The sequence below is a fragment of the Trachurus trachurus genome, assembly GCF_905171665.1.
Source record: "Trachurus trachurus genome assembly, chromosome: 2".
Taxonomy (NCBI): Eukaryota; Metazoa; Chordata; class Actinopteri; order Carangiformes; family Carangidae; genus Trachurus; species Trachurus trachurus.
The window spans coordinates 10,024,297-10,042,780 of record NC_139914.1 but is presented as its reverse complement, the minus strand read 5'-3'; the positions used below and the strand labels follow the sequence as shown (position 1 = coordinate 10,042,780).

Genomic DNA, 18,484 nt, shown 5'->3' with positions numbered 1-18,484 from the left:
TGAGAAAAGGAAAACCACATCTGATGTGTGTGAACTGACCTGAGCCGCCGTGCTGATGTGGCTTCAGTCCCAGCGTCGACAGAGGAGTCTTGGCCAAACCTGCTGGGGAGCGCGCTACAGGCAGACACAAGCAAAACGAAACGTGTGAAATATAAAACACAACATGTGCCGCATAATTACATAACATGAGGATGAAGAGAGAGATGAGAGGACACATGGAAATGTATGAGATGGTGGGTTTTACGATGTTGGAGGTGGACTTTTGTATTTTTATTCCAAGTGATGACTTCTAGTTGTTCTCACAGATGGATGAGCACAACAGTAAAGTGCAGTGAAGGAGACGCATGAAAACTGAAGAGTCATTTCCAAAACTGAAAATGCAGCATGGATCTAAACACTTTATTCTAACAGTGAGGTTCCAGTGAAGGCGGTGTGGAGAGGGTGAGGATGGTAAACATAGCAGATCGTTACCGCAACAGCTGTGAGTTCAGGACTGACTGCAGGAGGGGGGTCGGTGGAACTACTGCATACATTTGATTTGAATATGTATATGTGTGTGTGTGTCCTCTCCTTCCTTTCTTTCAAATAATCATGGAAAAAAAGAGCATACAGTATGTCTCTCAGGCTGAAGCAATGAATAAAACAGGAGAAAAAGAGGATGAAAACGAGAAAAGGAGAGAAAGCAAAACTGTGAATTCCTGATTGTCTTTCTCATTTGCATTTTTTTTTTTCTAAATTTGTTTCCCAAAGAAAAACATGACACTTGGACAAACTATTTCCTCCTCCCATTCAAAAACATGATTTGCACACACCTGATCTGCGCTGTTCTTTGCTGCCATGTCATGCAAGACTTTTGTTTGGCCTGAGGCAAATTCACAATTTGTTTAGTTTTTGTTCTGTCCTGGAACAGAGAATCCTCCTATTTTTCTGTTTCCTTTCAGTCTTTTGTCTCAGTGATTTGATTTGATTTGATTTAATTGGTGGTTTTGGACTGAAAAATAAAACTGATTTGACCGAGATGCAGATTAAAGGCACAAAGATTGAACCACAGTGATGAGGTTTCTCCCAGACATCACTCACTTGGACTTAGGAGTTAATTAGGGCACTCGCGGTTAATGGTAATTTGAATTGATCTAATCAAATCCACTGCATCTATTTAAAAAAACAAAACAAAAAAATAAACTCAAGGAAGGAAGATTGTAATATTCAACTGAAACCTAAAGGGGGACCTTTAATAGGTTGAGGGGCAGTGGACAAGAAGGCCCACCCTATGCAAATCCTCACAAACCTACAGGATGTACTGTTCCACAATCTGTTTGCATACTCAGTGTCCTGCAGGACTCTGAAGACAGTGATGGATCAGAGCTTCACGTGCGCCCTGCTCCTGCTGAGCTTCTCCGCAGCCTTCGGCAAGTACGTTTACATCGAGGAGAAAAAGAACTGGCATGAAGCTCGAAACCACTGTCAGATGTTTTATACAGACCTGGCTCCTGTCAGCAACACATATGACATCACCCTGCTTCAGAGGCTTGTCGGTGACAGCCAGAAGTTCATCTGGATCGGGATGAAAAGACACTCCACAGACCCTGAGAAATGGATGTGGGCTGGTGGTGGAGAGGTGTCCATGTTTTTCTGGGCCCCGACGCAGCCCAACAACCGACGGAATGAAGACTACGGCGTGATTCACAACTACATGGTGCACGACTCAACCGCAGACTTTGAAGACCCTGCCTTTTGCTACAGCGTGTTTGTGGTGAGAGAGAGGAAGACGTGGGAGGGAGCTTTGGATTACTGCAGGACGCATCACAGCGACCTGGCCAGCGTGGGCTCGGAGGCAGAGATGCTGCTGATCCAGAGAGAGCTGAACAAAAATGTCAGCACCGAGCGCGTCTGGATCGGTCTGCGCTTCTTCTCCGGAGAATGGCTGTGGGTGGACAAGCAGCCTCTGCGTTATGAAGCCTGGGCTCAAGAGGAGAAGCCTGCGTGCCCTCACATTAAACGGGCATGTGCTGCCTTACAGGTGAGGGGACGGACGCCTAACGCCTGTGATGAAGGAACTCTGGACTCTGCAAAAAACTGTGATGATGGACTGAATATTGCTGGAGGGAGTGTGGCAGCTGCAGGTGTAAATCATGCATGGGAGGCTCGTGACTGTGAGGAGAGACTCCATTTCATCTGCTACTGAGAGTTCACCTTGCAAAAATGTATTCTACTAAGATCATTTGTCATAGTTCAATAGTTTTTGTGAAGTAGTTTGCTGCCACAGTCACTGACAGTTATTAATCTTTAGGACTTTTATGCTAATTTAGGTGTGAACAGGTGTATATGTATAATCCAATTATTTCTATTCCTATTTGCAATGTGACAAACTGTCATTAGAATAAAGATAACTAAAAATTCTCATAAATTAAAAGTGAATAATAAACTCTGATAAAGAAATAAAACCTGCTGTCTTGATTTTCTTGCCTGGAGTAAGCCTTTTTTAACAAGTAAAGACAGAGAAAAGAGAGGAAAGAGTCAGTGCTCAGAGGATTTAGAGAGCGCCCCCTGTCTGCAGGCAGAGTCCACCTACACATGTTGAAGTAAGGAGTCTGTGGCGACACGGGGAAGCTGGGAGTCAGTGGAGAATTCTCACCACCGCCTCCGAACGTGGGACTGTTGCCAAACGCGTCTGCCTTGTTGTCCTCGAACGCCTCCCGGTAGCTATGCATGGGGCCCTGGGAGGATGGAGAAAAAAAGAAAACGTGTTGATTCTAATAAATCAGCAAAACACAGGGCCCGAGCATAAGACTCGACCAGATACCGCACCTCTCTGGGTCTTCCTCCAGGGTTGAGGGCCAGGTTGTTGGCAAAATCTGGTGAAGGAGCCGCCGGTGGGTTGTCAAGGCCGCTCTGATACTGTCCCTCACTGGTGGTCCGACGCCGGCCCGTCTCTTGCGTCACTTCAGGTGTCATCCCTCTGGAACGAACTCCTGCAACACCCCAAAATATTCACTGTGCGGAAGTGACAACTCACTCAAGTCATTGCATCACACAAATTCCCCACAGAAGAGGCTCAAAGTGTAAAGAAGTGATGAAGAGGGAGTAAAACAGCAGTGGAGAGGGAAAGTAGAGCACAAATAGGAAGTGATGAAGCAAATAATCATTCAAACGTTTTTGAAAAAATGCCAGGAATCAGAGAATGATTCAACAAATGCAGGAAATTAAAAAGCGAGGGAAAGTGGACAAACCAGAGAAGGAATAGGAGCGATGGCGGTCAGATTGAGGTGTAATGCTTGCATTGATGCCCCGGATGCGAGCGTTGTACTCTGTGCCCAGGGGAGGGAGGTGGATGGGAGGCAGGAGGTGGAGGAGGAGGAGGGTGAGAGGAGAAAGGTGCAGAACAGGAAGGAAATAGTGGGGAGGGTTGTCCATAGAGTGGAAAAGATGGATTGTGCAGAAAAGGAAAAGATAAATCAAAACAGAAATGAATCTAATGAAAATTAAATAAAAATATGAAATGAAATCTATCAAATGAGATAATATCTTTTTCATAGTTAAATTATGTGAAACAAAATTCTTACACAGAGGAAACATCTGCATGATCAGGCTCTCTAACAAACCTAAAGATGAAGAATATACAACTTTGCTCCACAGGGAGGCGCTGGAGAGCTTCCACATGGTTTCACATGGAGGTAAACATGAATGCAGACAATGCCTGGAAGCAGAAGCCTCTGAACGCTCGGCTATTCTTACTCTCATCCTATCTCCCCTCTCGGCAGCTCTGCTGTATTTCATGCTGCAGAGCTAATTTTATGAGCACAGGTCACTCCTGCGGTACGGCACCCCATGATGACTCTGTAACAGGAACTGCCGAAAGCTGCTGCTCACGTGCAGTTTGGTGAGGAAGACTAAAGATGATTCTTGCTGAAGTTGTAATATTATTAAGTAAAGCTCTAAATTAAGCCTGTGTTTGTTCCAGTAAGCCTTGTCAGTATTTTAGATTCACATATGATGCCTCTAATGTCAGATTATTTTGAAAGGGTTTCAAAACGTTTTCTTTAATTCTCTCCTTTAAGAGTTATTGTTTATAATGTTATATCATGTAATATTCAAGCTCGGATGTAGGGGGGAACGTCTTACCAGCGATGCGGTGAGCCACCAGGCCTTCCAAGTTTAGCGTCTCCTCCTCTGCGTCTTGTTCCCGGGCCAAGGAGGTAGAGGAGGTGTCCTTGGGCTGGGGGGTGAGAGCGGGCAGCGGGGAAGAGGAGGCGCTGTAGCCTGGGTAAGGGGACGAACCCTGCAGGTCGGGGGAGTGGGAAACCGGGTACGAGTTCACAGGCTTCACGGCGGCCTGCTGGTTCAAATTGGAGGACGGGTCGGCGGGGTAGTGGTGGGGCTGTTGGCGCGAGTGGAGGTAGGGCTCGGGGGTGTGTGTCGGGGTGGTGTTCTGGTGTTGGTAGTTGGCGTTGGGCCTTTGGGGAGCGTACGACTCCATGACTGGGCTCTGGTTGGGCACCCTCCCGGCGGGTCGCGCGGCGGGCTGATGGTAGGCGTTGGGGGCCGGCCCGGAGTTGTTGTAGCCGTGGATGGCAGAGTCCGCTTGGTACGAGGGCCGGGCCAGGGTCTGGGAGAAGGGCGCTTGTGACGAATTCAGGTTGTTCTCCCCGGGGGGTGCGCTGTGGGACTTGGACATGTGGGAGTTGATCGGGTCCAGGTCCAGCATGAGCATGTTGAGGGCCTCGATGGACTGCTCGATGTCCCGCTGCGAGGCCGGGGTGGGGAAGTGGGGCAAACTGTGGGTCGACTGCAGGGGCGGGCCGAATGGGTCATCCGGGAGGCTGTACTGGTGCCAAGTGTTGAGACCTCTTTGAACCGCCTCCCGGCTGCTGGTGCTCCTCTCGGGGGCCCTGGGCATCAGCTTAGGGTTGGTCTCGGGGCTGCTGGGCGGTGGATTCCCGAATGACTGCGAGCGGTACATCCCCCCTCCGTTCTGGTAGTTGCTGTATCCCTGTGGCGATGCCGAGTCCGCGGATCTCTCTTGCATCGCCGTGGGAGTTCGTACTCCATGCACCGGCATCTCGGTCAACTTCTCCAGGTACGGCCCGTCGTTCTGTCCGCTGACGGGCGTCTGCGATGGGTAGTAGAGGTCGCCCGGTGTGGCCTGGCCGTCTAGGGAAGAAATTGTCCCTAAGCTGTCCACGCTGTTGCCCTCTTGGCTGTGGGGCAGTTCGTCGTCAAGGATATCCGTCTCCCGTTCCTCTGCCGAAGGGGCGGCGACGAGTCTGGTGTGGCCGCCGTTCACATGCACCTGCGCCGGGACCAGGTGCCGTACTCCCCCACCCGGACTGGTGGAGGTGGACAGGTAGGCTTGCCGCTGATGGGTCGGCGCCTCGAGGCCGCTCAGGAGCTGATCGAGCTCTCTCTTCTCCTGGGGGCTGAGCGGCGGGTGGGTCGCAGCCGGGTTGTTGTGGTTGGCGGCGTTCAGCACCGACTGGCTGTGCTCGTCGGTGCGATCGGTCTTGATGGACGCGGTGGAGTTCCCCGAGTCGCTGCTCACCGAGAGGGTGTGGTCGACGGCGGGGAGGGAGGCGTGGCCTGTCACGGGAAGTGTCTGGTCGGCGGTTTGGAGGGGGTGGGTGGCGTGCTGCAGAGGGTTCTTGGCGCTGGTCAAGGGGTTTTCATGGACTGGGAGGCCGTTGATGGTGACAACTCCCTCCAGGGAGTCTTTCTTGCGGACCCGGGCATAAAGGCTTCCATCAAGTGGACCTTGGGTATGAACCACATCTGGAAGAGACATAAAGAGATGTATATGGAAATTATTCAACTACATCCATGTGCAGAATCAAAAGACAGAACAAAGTGAGACACATATTTGCCTTTTTTCTTTCTGTGGATGGGTTCAAAGTACAAAAGCTGCTTTAGGGGATTTAAATCATCTGGTTTCATTCCATGCCACTGGCTCCAATCATCAAGTCATTTGTGAATGGGACAAGATCACTCCCACCGCAAGCACAGTGACCCCCCTCTGCACCCATTCAATCTGACCTGAGGTTGAGCGCGTAGCGTGGCCACCAGCAACACAGCCCCTCGGGCTCTATTAATAGCCAATTTGCAGGGCCAAAGCCCCTGTCACGTTGCGTCAGTGCAGGCCCACATGGTCTGACGTGAACCGGGGGCGGGTCCTGCCCAACACACGGAAACAGCTGGTCTGAGTGAGCCAAAGAGAGGAGCAGCAGTGCCAGGCTCAGATCTGGACTGGGAGACTTGGAGAAGTCAAATAAATTGATTTCTGGCTGCTGAATCATGAGTCTGTCTATGAAGCCTGAGTCACTCACTGCAAACATGTCCCACAATCTCATGAATCTAAAAATATTTTTTCACAAGAATCTGAATATGACAATAAGTGCGGCGGAATTTGTGTTATCTGTTCTCTGTTGCGCGTAGCTTGTAGCAAATTGGGCAGGTCAGGAACCGATCAACTGAACCAAATTCCTTTGGCCTGGCTACACTTCAGATGAAGGAACTGAATGTAACTTTAGCTGTGAAAACTTCGAAAACAGTCTTTAGACTTCCACAAAAACACCGACTGACTGTCGTGCAGCCATGTCTGCGAAAGAGAGAAGTTACAAAACCTTTACACAAAAGCTATTTTTTCCTCAGTTAAAACTCTTCTGTTTATAATAAATCATCATCAGAAGTGTGTAGGAAACTCATTTGACAATTCTTGGGACTCTCATAGCCCACCTCATGTCATCACATTTGATTTAGGATCAACATTTTATGTCATATAATGAGCTATTCTTAAGACACGAGAGAAAGAAAATACACAACAACTCATTTGTGGCTTGTGAGCACATAATCATGGGTGTGTGCAGTTGTGTAATTCACACAGTTGAGAAATAATGTGCTACAATTAGAGGCCTGGGCAACTTTTCAAACACTATACTGGCTTCCAGTGAAACACAACAATCACACGTGCACCAGCTCATTCTTGTGGTCACACGTACGCTTACAGGAAGAAAGTAATACACCGATACTTTTTTTGCACAGCGACACACATTCAAACATATACATGGCAGCATACGTGGGGGTGTTCCAAATTGAGCGACCCCCGGGGACAGATGGTGGATCACTCGGACCGCAGCTATTTCAAAACCCATGTCAACAACAACTCACTGGCCACAGTAGGAACAAGAGCGAGCGGGCAGGCGAGGAAGCTGTAAACACAGTTTGGTCCTGTGGTTGTGTTAAATGATGACATACAAAATTAACATAATAGGAGTATAATGGTAGGGCTATTTAAAGAGAACGGTTCAAACTCTGATGAAAGCAGTAAGCACCAGATTTTCAGTTTTTCAGAATATTTTGTTGTTTATACTTGAATATAAAATTAGTTATGTTTAAAAACCATCCTATATAATAATAAACTTTTTTATATACATATGTCGCACTTTATATTCTCACAGCTGAGTGAAAGCATCCTCCTTACCTGTCGGTCTACCCCTTTTTTTCTTTTAGTTTGTCTTCTTAAAAATGAAAAAAAAATCCAGAGAAGATGAAATATTTCCTCTTCTTTAACCAGTTAAATCAAAAAGCCGCATTTCAGTCCATACATCGGAGTCCTTCAGTGAGACTGAACTTTCTGCCTCTGGGCTTCTTCTCTCACTCTTTCTTCCCTCTCTGATTCATGTCCTCCTATCATCCAACATGTGCTCTAGTGGAGCGAGGCGGGGCCGTACCACTGAAGCTGCCGAAAGGGGTGAGCTGGCACTCTGGGACGATTCTCTGGACTGTTCCCGGCAGCGGGGGAGGGACTCCCACCGCTGCCACCACCTCCACCCCCAACCCCCACCCTGCTGCCTGGGGAAGAGATGTCATTTCAAATAAACTCCAGCTCCCACGCCATCTGTCTGCCCGCCACTGCAGCACCCCTGTCTGGTGACATCATTAGAGGGGATCCCCTCACTCAGGGTCACCCTCACCCTGAGTACCTGAAGGTCTTACAAAGCCAAGTTCAATATAGTTTGCAGAGACATCTTGCACTGCACAACATGAATCCATAATAACTTGATTTCATTAGTTTTTAAAGCTTTAATGTCAAAACTTTTCAGGGAACAGTGGTCAACAGTTTCCACCCACTGAGTTCCCTCGCTGACCTTTAACAGAACAGGGAATTCCCTTGTTCTATCTAGTTTACAAAGATGATTTTTCACTGCTGTGTGGCAAAACCGCCTCGACATTGCCAGGGTGACACTTTTTCCAGCTGCTGGTTAAACTCCATCCTGAGGTTAAATGGGGAGAGCAGACAGTGCCGTTTGACATGTCGCAGCTCATTGAGGAAAGAAAAGTATAGGCAAGCTGCACACATGGAAGGAGCAAGGAGCAATAACTTTTGGGGCTGATTTATTTTTGATTTTTAGTTTCTCAATTTGGTGCTTGTTTCTGTGGATGCTGCCTTAAAAGTTTCCATCACCACAGACCCACAAAAACCAAATTTAGATGCTCTTCTAAATCAAAGTCAGTTGGTATATCTTGAATAAAGTGATTGTAAATTTACCAAAACTCAAACAATCACTCTATTTAAGATTGGCTAATTATCCGAAAATGGCTCTGTGTGATGTTTACTAGCTGAGATGCAGAAGTCACAGGGGCGACTGACTCACAGCTGGAGTATGACTCTTTCCACAGTGAAGCACACCTTCTGCTATTTTCTCTCAGGGAGTTGAAGAAGAGCTGGTCTGTACGGAAGTGACAAACAACGCCGGGCACGAGAGGAACTCACTGAACTAGTGTCGCGAGGTCACAACCTCTACATTTGCCACACACCCCGGTATGTGCGTAAGCTGGGAAACAAACACACATCGTCGCAGCTACATATACATATACAGTAGTCCGTGCATGGACGAAGGCAACAGAGGCCACCGGTGTTGAAACCCGGCTGACCTTGACATGAGGAACTTGTCTGCTACGATCGGAGCTGCTGATGTGCCCTTGAGCCAGACACTTCTCCATAACACCTCGTCTTGTCTGGTCTTGTCTGCTCTTTTCATCACATTTACTATAAATATCTCAAACAGACCTACAGCAGGTTTTAAACTTCAGTTTTGTGCTCTCAAGTCCTGGATGTCAAAAGAACCTCCTTCAGCAACAATCATCATCATACCGGTCTTAGCAACAGTGTAATATTATAAGGCTGTTATGGTATAATGGTATAATGGTGTAATTACTGCCGGGAAGGAGGAAGTCAGCCCAACAAGTTATGGCTTTTAGAAAAAAGAAAGATCAGACTGGTGTGTTACTCTAGGAGCCAACTCATTCACTCAACTGTAACCCAATGCATCTCATAGCTGAAGTGGAAAGTTGAATTACCAGTTATTCCATATAAAAAGATAAGTAAAAGATAAGATTCATTCGTTTTGCATTTAAACATTGATCATCCAGCTATGATGACACTCAGAAAGTATCTCTGCTTGTCTGCTCCTGCACACGAGCATCAATTCCAGGAGCTTGGGATGTGAACAGTGACCATATGGCCCCAACAAGCAGCTCGACGTCTAAACGGAACAAATAGCTTTCTTCTGGTGTCAATAAATACTGTAGCTGCAGCAGACCTCAAATTAGATCAGTTGAGTCACCGAGGCTCGGCTACCACAAATAGCTAACAACTTGTGTCCTACTGCGGTAAACCAGTGAAACACGCCATTCTCCCTGCTTCAAAGGACAAAACCCACGTTTACTGCTGCTCATTTATGTATTCAATAAAATACAAATGAGCTTCGGGAAGAATTTGTGCAAAGAAAAAACATCTTTCAACATCCAAACTATAGAAAATATATTTATGCATCTAAATAAACTGTCCCTCTGATGAATTTAGCACTAATGTCGGCCTCTTTTACAGCCACACACATACACTCACTCACAAACCCACACCTGTCTAGTCTCTGTATTCTGTCATGTGACAGGTGTTTGCGTCTCTTGTGAAAGTACCAAAGTTATTGCTCATACACACACACACAAACACACAGCACCTGCTTCTTGGCTGTATTCTTTTAAGTGTTTGCTTGAGTGTCTCACATCGCGGCCTTGGAGACCATTAAAAAGCCATTTAAACACCTGTGGCCAATGGTTTATTATAAATAGACAATGTGCTACACAACCACTGCCACTGCTGTATCACATGGACCGGCTGAGATGTGGATTATTATACATCCTGTAGTTAGTATGTTTGAGATGAATAAACAGTGATTGAGGAGGCCAATTTGTCAGCAGGGATGAGAACATGGCTGCTATATATCACTTTAGTACTGGACACTATTTCTGAATGTTGTACTAATAGCTCAGAAATGACTCTTCATGTTGAGAGGTCAAAAATAATCACCCCCATGTGGATAAAACATGAATACTGTTTTTAAAATATTAGTCAAAGGGCTGGAGTTCCTCTGGGCTCTGTTCTAGGACCACCTCATTTCCCTATTAATATTTCTCACCATTAAAATATTCTAAGCTTTTTTTTTCTTAGCTTAATATATATTGTAACTCATCCTGGCACTTGAGATGCAATGAAAATCATGTGCGTTATATAGTACAATAAATCACAGACACAAATATCTTTTAAATGTGTTTTCAGGCGGATATTTTCCTTCAGATTCTCTTATCGCCCACTCCTGAAGTTTCCAGGGGTGGAGGAAAGTTAAAGATGGGCTTGACACTCTTATATGGGACATGATGACCTCATAAAAAGGGCCAAACCCAATTTTACAAAATGCTGCCGCTTATAAATATAGAAACGCACCTAACGGTTACACGGTTGATTAAAGGGCCCTGAGGTGTGTCTGTCAGGAAGGACGTCTGTAGTAATAGTTTTATTAGATATGGTGTATGATTTCATGTAGGTTTATATATACCTATGCATAATATGAACTCACATGCATTGACAGTAAGAGCTTTGGTGGTGTATAGGTCAGAAGGAAACTGGGTGTGCATGTGTGGGAGCAGTAAAACTGGGAGGTTGGGGAAAGTGGAACAATCAGGCTGAGCCACTTGTTTTCCAAAACTCATTAAAAAATTTGATTTAATCTTCCAAACTACTGTGGAAACTGTTTTAATTAACTTAGTCAGATTATTGGATTAGTTTTCTGATAGTTTAGTGTATCAACTGTGACTCCCTTACATATGCAGGGGCAGCTATGTACATGCACAAACATCCACACACACACACACACACACACACACACACACGGTGATGTCATTGAGCCATCGGGTATCTCACAGCAGGATGTGACATTCACTTTCACAGCTTTCATATCACCGTGACGACGGCCAGTCTGCATGCCAACGGTGGGTGACAGAGTTTGACTGACAACTGGCTTGTCTTAAAGACCTCTGTGTGTGTGTGTTTAGGTAGACGTTTGATCTTAAATTCTTTTAAAACATAGTTTTTGTCATATATTCATTTACTTTTTGGATTTTTTTTTTAACTAAAAGGAAATTAGTTTCTAGTAAACATAAAAAAAGAACTATTTTACATGTTGTATACTGTAAGAAAACAAGTTCCGGCTGTAATTTTCTTGCTGCATCGACTGAGAGAGAAACAGAGACAGAGTCATAAGGGATGATGTGACAGTCCATCGGTGAAAAAGGTGTCATGGTTGGTGTATCAGTGACTGGCACAAGGAAAACTGTCGCAGTTTTATATTTGCCATGTCTGCCTCTCGGCCCATCTATCACTCAGTGTCCAGCTGTCACAGTTTAAGGTAACGTGACTGTATCAGTGTCTGTCTCCAAGATTACTCTCAGGGTGATGTCATCCAGCCGCCTGTCTGCTGTCACAAAAAGCTACCTGTCTGACTGTCTCTACTGTATGTCCATCTGTGTATCTGAGCCCAGCTCCTCCGTCATGTCTTCTCTTTGTGGGAGAGGAAACGTCAGCTCAAGTTGCAGATTGGGATTTTTATTGGGGCTGAGTTTGGAAGGAGATTTCTTTGGTTGGGCCACACCAGAAACAACAAACTCAAATTATTACCGCCGAGGAAATATTCAGCCCCGAAATATTACTTTGACATCGGTTTCAAAACCAGAGAGGTCGGCTTCGCATCCTCGCATATGAACGAGAGCAAAATTAAAACCGCCAGTGTGTCGAGACGTTGCCTCAGTCGAGACGTCGGTTCTGCATGTCTGCCTCGGCGGGTCGGTGGGTTGGTTTTCTGTGCATCTGTCCGTCCATCTGTCTTTCACTTACGAGGATCAGTAGCCGTCGTAAAAGCGCCTGCTGTCAACCTAGATGTTGGTCTGTCATCTCTGGCTCTTTGAGGGCTTTGGCTTTGGAATGGCATGTTTAACTTTCAGAGAGAAAAGTTTATTTCTGCTGCACTGCAACAAATTAAAGCATTAGGGTTTGTGTTACTACTGTAATACTAAATATGGGTTTTTTATGAATACATTTATCAAGCAAAACTGTTTTTTTTTTATCACAAAACCTCAGAATAACTCTATATTTTCTTCTAAAGTGATTTGACAAAAGCAGACTTGACTTTTAGAAATTAAAAGTAAAGCTGAGCTGAGTTAAGGTAATGATATGCAAATAGAAAAAGGCAAAATCAGAGTGGGACAGTGAGAAAGCCGTATGGAGACATCTAGACAGACAGTAGGAGAAAAGAGGCATTAAGAGATGAGGGCTGGCTCAGCTGGGTTTCCAGGGCTGGGATTTGAACCTGCTGCTACAGCTCACCGTGCTGTCAGCAAGAGGCCTAACTAGAGGCATTATCTGCTCGTGCAAGACACACACAGGCGGCTTTGGAAATACCTGAAATCCATTGCTGAAGGTTACACTTTCTTTTGGTTACATCCATGCATACTGCTCTACTTAAAACACTACACTTTATAAAGTCTGATGCCATATATGATAAAAGTTGTATTTGTGTTTATGTCTTTTCTGCAAAGAGGGCTGGTTGCAAATAAAATTTTGATTAAAACAAATCCCGTCTTTACTTTGCACTTTGTATCACCCACTTTGCACTTGCACCGTTTAAATACACAGCAACAAATGAACAAAAACCATAAAGAGTCCTTCATTTTCGACTCCACGCTCCACTGAACATTGGTCATTTGTGCCTGAACCACTGGCAAAAGCAACGAAACGACAGATTGTAAAACAAAATCCTCCACACGCACTGCATCCCCCCGTCCAAGCTCTCTGGAAATCACATGAAGCTACCAACCAAAGTCCCTCATAGTTTTGGTGAACCCAAATTGCAGCCTGCTCATAAAATGTTCCACACACAAATTGCTCGCTCCATGACTCATTTTTTTTATACCATACTCTGTAGGTGCCAAACACACAGGATGCAACCATGTCGGCATGGAAACGCAAACAAACAGACAAACAGACGCTTCATGTCTGCAGACCAGAGGTTGTGTTCTTGTCATGTTCATCTGGCTGAAACCGCCAGGAGCTGGTGCTTCAGAGGGAACATGCGCAACAGTTTGGTTGCAAAAAACACAGTTTATATTTTTGCACATTCACAAATTTGATCAAATTTGGATTCACTGTTTTTTTTTGAGTCATTTGAAGTCAACAGAAGTTTCTAATCTTTGATTACTACAATCCCCAAGGCCTCACAGAGCTACTCACCAGTCAGAGCTGTTCATCTGCGCTCCTCTCTTCATTTCTTACTCTCTCCTTTTTTCTCCGTTCGTCTTTATTCAGAAAAACAAACCAACCAAAAAAAAACAAAAACAAAAAAAAGCCCCTCCCTCGCTTAGAGTTTGGTTAAATCTTTGCAGAAGCCTGTTCCTCTGAGCCTCTCTGTGCCTGTCTCACCGTCTCTGTCTCTCTGTCTGTCTCTATCCAGCTATTCCAGACATGTTTCAGGGCTCGGCCCCAGCCAAATATGGGAGGAGTGCGGTAAACAAGGAAGACGGCCTCCGCTGTCGCTGGGCCCGCTGCCCTACTGTACACCACACACACACACACACACACACACACACATACACTTATTCTCCTGTGGCAAGACATTATGTTCAGTGGTTATTCTCATTTTTCAGAACTCAAGGGATCATTTTTATTCCCACAACACAAACTGCATCCACTGTCAGAACAGTCAAGTCAGTAACTTTAAATCTTACCTACTTAACGGTTTAATAATAAAAGTGTATTATATATACATTATCTAGGTTTAAATGCTCATTTAAAGTCTTAAGAGCCACTGTTCAGATTACACATTATTTCCTTGCATCTCATCTTTCTATAAACCGTTATGGAAGGGATATTATCTATCATCCTTGCACACTATTTCCCACTGTAATGTAGTTTCTGCACTGGAGCAACAGCACTGTCTGATATCCTGCAAATTCAGACCTTGTGATCACACTAACAACTGGAATTCAATAATTTCCTGACACTGTAACGGTAAATGTGTCATGTTTGTAAAGCCGAGTTGCTGTACTGTAGCTGTATGCCTACTCACTGGTCCAAACTGTGGCCTTTTGACTGGTCTGACCCCCGGGTCAACAGCTGCCACCGAACCCCGGGGCTATTAGTGGAGCAAAGGCAAGCCGACAAACACAAGGTGCACCTCACACAGACACACACACATGCACAACGTGTAAAGAGACCAATAGGAATGTACAAAAATGTACAGACATTGACATAGACAGGTATGCATCCCCATATAGCGCAAAAATACTGTCTATAACTTAAAGGGATAGTTCAACATTTTGGCAAATTGGCCCATTGCCATAATCTCTATAGTTTTAGGAGTAGGTTCGTTACCTTTAATTGTTGGTGCAAGCCTTTTAGAACGGCGGAGCAGAGCCATGAGCTGCTCAGGGCTACGCTACGGAGGCTCATGGGATTTCTTGGTTTCTCTCATCAAACTCATCAAATACACAATCCAACAACTCCAAAATGCTCTGGTGGACAAGTTGTGACCTGCACATTCACCACGCTATGAGATAATAACAGAACGTTACGAGACAGAGTTGTTTTCGAGGCAAATGCAGAAACTGCTTGCCGAAAAACTGCAATCCTCCTAAAACTATAGGGATTATGGCAATGGGCCGATTTGCCAAAATGTTGAACTATCCCTTTAATTAATTGTATAACGAACTATTAAAACACACACCATACACACTTCACATAAGTGCTTAGGTGTAACACACATCGCAAATTCCTTCTGTTAAAGAAAGCTGAAGACTCCTCTCCTCACGTTCGCCCCCCCAGCGAGGCTGTCAGTATGAAACACACACACACACACAACTCTAAAGCTGCCTAATCCCACGGACCCATTTAAGACGCCCGTCTCTCGTTGAGTCCTCTCAACTGGATTTCCAAGGTCGCTGGCGCTGTGTTAAAAATGGCGTCAGAAAGAGTCAGACGAGCCCCGGACGCATTCAGACGTCAACGAGTGAGGATGAAACATTCGTTTAACACCCGGGCGAATAAACAAGTCTGGATTCCTTTAATGATACCTGATGAGTGATCAGTGCCCACTGTTGTAAAAATAGGCCGTTCTGTCATGGAGCCTATCAGTGCATGAGGTCACCTGGATTTACCACCTCAAATATGTATTTTACACCTGATTAACATTCCCTCACCACCTATTAATAATCCCTTTTCCCCCCCAGTGACTTTTTATGACACCAAAATAGAAACGCAAGCACTTATTTGTCATAATTTAAATGCTACAAACTGAACCTCTCCAAAAATGTCTCCTGAAATGCCCATCATCTCATTGTTGCATCCTCCAAAACAAGAAAAGACCTGCTTCATCCCCCCGTGTGTGTGAACAGACGCCGCGTTCACGCATCAGCTGCTTGTGCACAGTCAGATCGTCACGTCCAAGTGGAAGAGCGAAGGCTGCAATTAGAGGAATGAATAAACTGGCCGAGAGGTTTTTCTGCTGAGTGCTCAGAACACCGCTGCCCATTCAATTAGGATCAAACTTGCAATCCTGGCGATTCTCACTGACCTTCTTGCAACACAGCAATTACCGCAACGGCTCTCTGGTGATGTTCATAAAAATGAAATGGGTCTTTGCAAAGCCATAAAAAAGAAAAAAGGAAAAAAAAAAAATCCCATATATAAAAGTGAACGCAGTACCACAATGGCTGCCAAGTCCTGACTCAACCGAGGGCAAGTGCATCCTCCTGTTTGTGCAAACTTCACAGATTAACAGCGGTAATGATGGATCTCATCATCGCCGAGAGGATCCAAGGGACTCTTCAAGACTGTCGGTTGGCTTCAGTGGCCGCACTCTGTCTTAAAAACGCCAAGACAGGATATTTTATGATGTTATCAATGCGCGATGTTCGGTTTACGCCAGAAATGATCTTGTAATGATGTGTTACAGTCTGCTGTTCGCTGATCCCACCGAGACACTTTCCATTACTCATTCATGTACTTGGGACAAACTACATGCACGGAGGTAATAGAAGTATAATGATAATAATAATAATAATAATAATGGCAGAGCATTAAGAAAGTCAGAATGTGCTGCAGTGTGCCATGACTGTCAAATTAAAAAAAGACTACATAAAAAATGATGTGTACACTGTGATGATGAGAAAGATATATTACAAACAGGCTGCTGTTGCCATGGGCTGCAAATCTCATTGAGCTTTACCAGTTTGTTCAGTTTGTGATGTCATCGATGGTGAAAACGAAGCATTTCTGCCTCTGAGTGTGTAATTGGAAGAAATCTCACTTCTTCAAATTTAATTTCAAATGGACAAACTTCTGGCACAGAGGTTAAAGCCAACCAGTGGAATGAGGTGGGTTTGGGCAGTTGTGAGACTCGATGGTCGGTGGGTGTTTCAGGTTACACCCCCCCCCCGTCCCCAGAGAGGGAGGGGGCAGCGCCAGTAGCAGGGCGACTGACGCCCCCCTATTTCTGCAGCAGCTATTTAAAGGCCTAATTGACAGGTTGGGGGAGGAGGAGGAGGAGGAGGGGGCTGCATGGGGAGCTCAGAGAAAGCAGTAAAAGTGGGTGAGGAGCTGAAAGCCAAAAATGTTGATCCCTGGTGACGGAGGAATTTGACTGTTTGGCATCTGAACTGAGGAGAGTGAGTGTGTTTTTGTTTATTTGAAATTGGCAAGTGTAGTTCAATCAGCACTACGACGTCTTACTGTGTCCTCACCATGAAAGCCACTGAGCAGAAACCTCAGTCTGAAAGTCTCGATTGGTAACTGTGCAGTGCATCAATCTGTGTGTGTGTGTGTATGGACATACCGTGCTCTCCATCTGGGTTCTCCTCACAGCGATGGGTGAAGTTATCATATGAATCCCAGCGGATCAGAGGGTCCCCGGTGTTGTAGTCCACGGAGACGCTCGGCCCGTTCTCCAGGTGCCCCAGACCTGAGGAACACAAGGCATGATGGGTGCTCACACAGAGCAAGGCAATTTATGCCTGCAAATTCCTTTTCACTAACACATTAAACCTGATAAAGTATCTTTGCTAAAATTTTAAAATCTTATTTTCTATTATTCATAAAGACATTTTATCATTTTCAATGGGGAAATTACCCCGGATTTTTTCTGGTCCATATGAGAAGACGAACTCCACTTTCCCATACTCTGGAAACCTCTCATCTGTATAGACAGAGACAATGTAGATAATTACAGGATGGACACACACACACACTATAATCACAATACATGCACAAATATGATTTTATTTAAATGTAAAATGAGCATTATAGTGAAATATACAACAGTATCAAAAAATCATAGACAATCTATGAGTATAAGACAATATTTGTGTTCACTTTGAAAGTTAAAAAGCTGAGAGCTCTAAATCCTATACATCCCATAACATCTTTATTACAATTTGCTGCTGTTGTGCATTTTCTGCCATTGTTTCCTTCATTTTCTTTGACTGATACTGAATAAAATAAATAAATAAATACTGAGCCTCCTCCGCCACCAGAGGACCCTGTTTACTAGGAAAGTGAGGACCGGTGTTCCCATGCAGCACAGCTCAAGAATGTTGAAGCAAGAAATAAACAAATACCAGACCATATCTTTCAGACAAATTTGGGCAACAGCTGAAACAATAACAATGAAACAATCCTAGTGTTACTTGAAGGAGTTAAAAATGCACACTTGGCCGACAGCAGTGTGAGTGCGTACGGCGGACCGGTGCTGTTAAATATCTCTGCCTGTTGTCTCACACAGTTATCTCCATTTGTCACGACTGTTAATAAACTTGTCACGTTCCCTAACGCTTAGCTCACATACACAATTACTGTATTTTTTTCCTTCAGTTTACAGAATGATAACGAAGCATTGTCAAACACACAAACGCAGACATAAACAGAATACTGTAAAAACACACCCACCCGGAGAGCCGTTACCTTTGAAGGACTCGTCCAACTCGTTCTTTCCAAAAACCACCCCGAGGTCGTGGATGGCGCAGGTGTGGAACTGCACCCTGAAAATCACATCTCTGGTCGGGTTTCTGTACCTCTTGTGGTAACACTTCAGCTGTGAGAGATAGAGAAAGG

General features: G+C 45.1%; 1 protein-coding gene across 5 annotated transcripts in view; it reads right to left on the bottom strand.

Annotated features, from left to right (window-relative positions):
- tns1a (tensin 1a) overlaps positions 1-18,484 on the bottom strand; it is a 46,862-nt gene that overhangs the window by 7,026 nt on the left and 21,352 nt on the right. For all 5 annotated transcript variants that reach the window (XM_083991139.1, XM_083991135.1, XM_083991136.1 and 2 more), the window contains 8 exons: positions 18,335-18,464; positions 17,505-17,570; positions 17,211-17,336; positions 4,123-5,766; positions 3,231-3,308; positions 2,809-2,972; positions 2,573-2,717; positions 40-114 (listed from right to left, as the gene is read on the bottom strand). In XM_083991139.1, the coding sequence (XP_083847265.1) occupies positions 40-114; positions 2,573-2,717; positions 2,809-2,972; positions 3,231-3,308; positions 4,123-5,766; positions 17,211-17,336; positions 17,505-17,570; positions 18,335-18,464 (2,428 nt within the window). The remainder of the gene's footprint in view (positions 1-39; positions 115-2,572; positions 2,718-2,808; positions 2,973-3,230; positions 3,309-4,122; positions 5,767-17,210; positions 17,337-17,504; positions 17,571-18,334; positions 18,465-18,484) is intronic.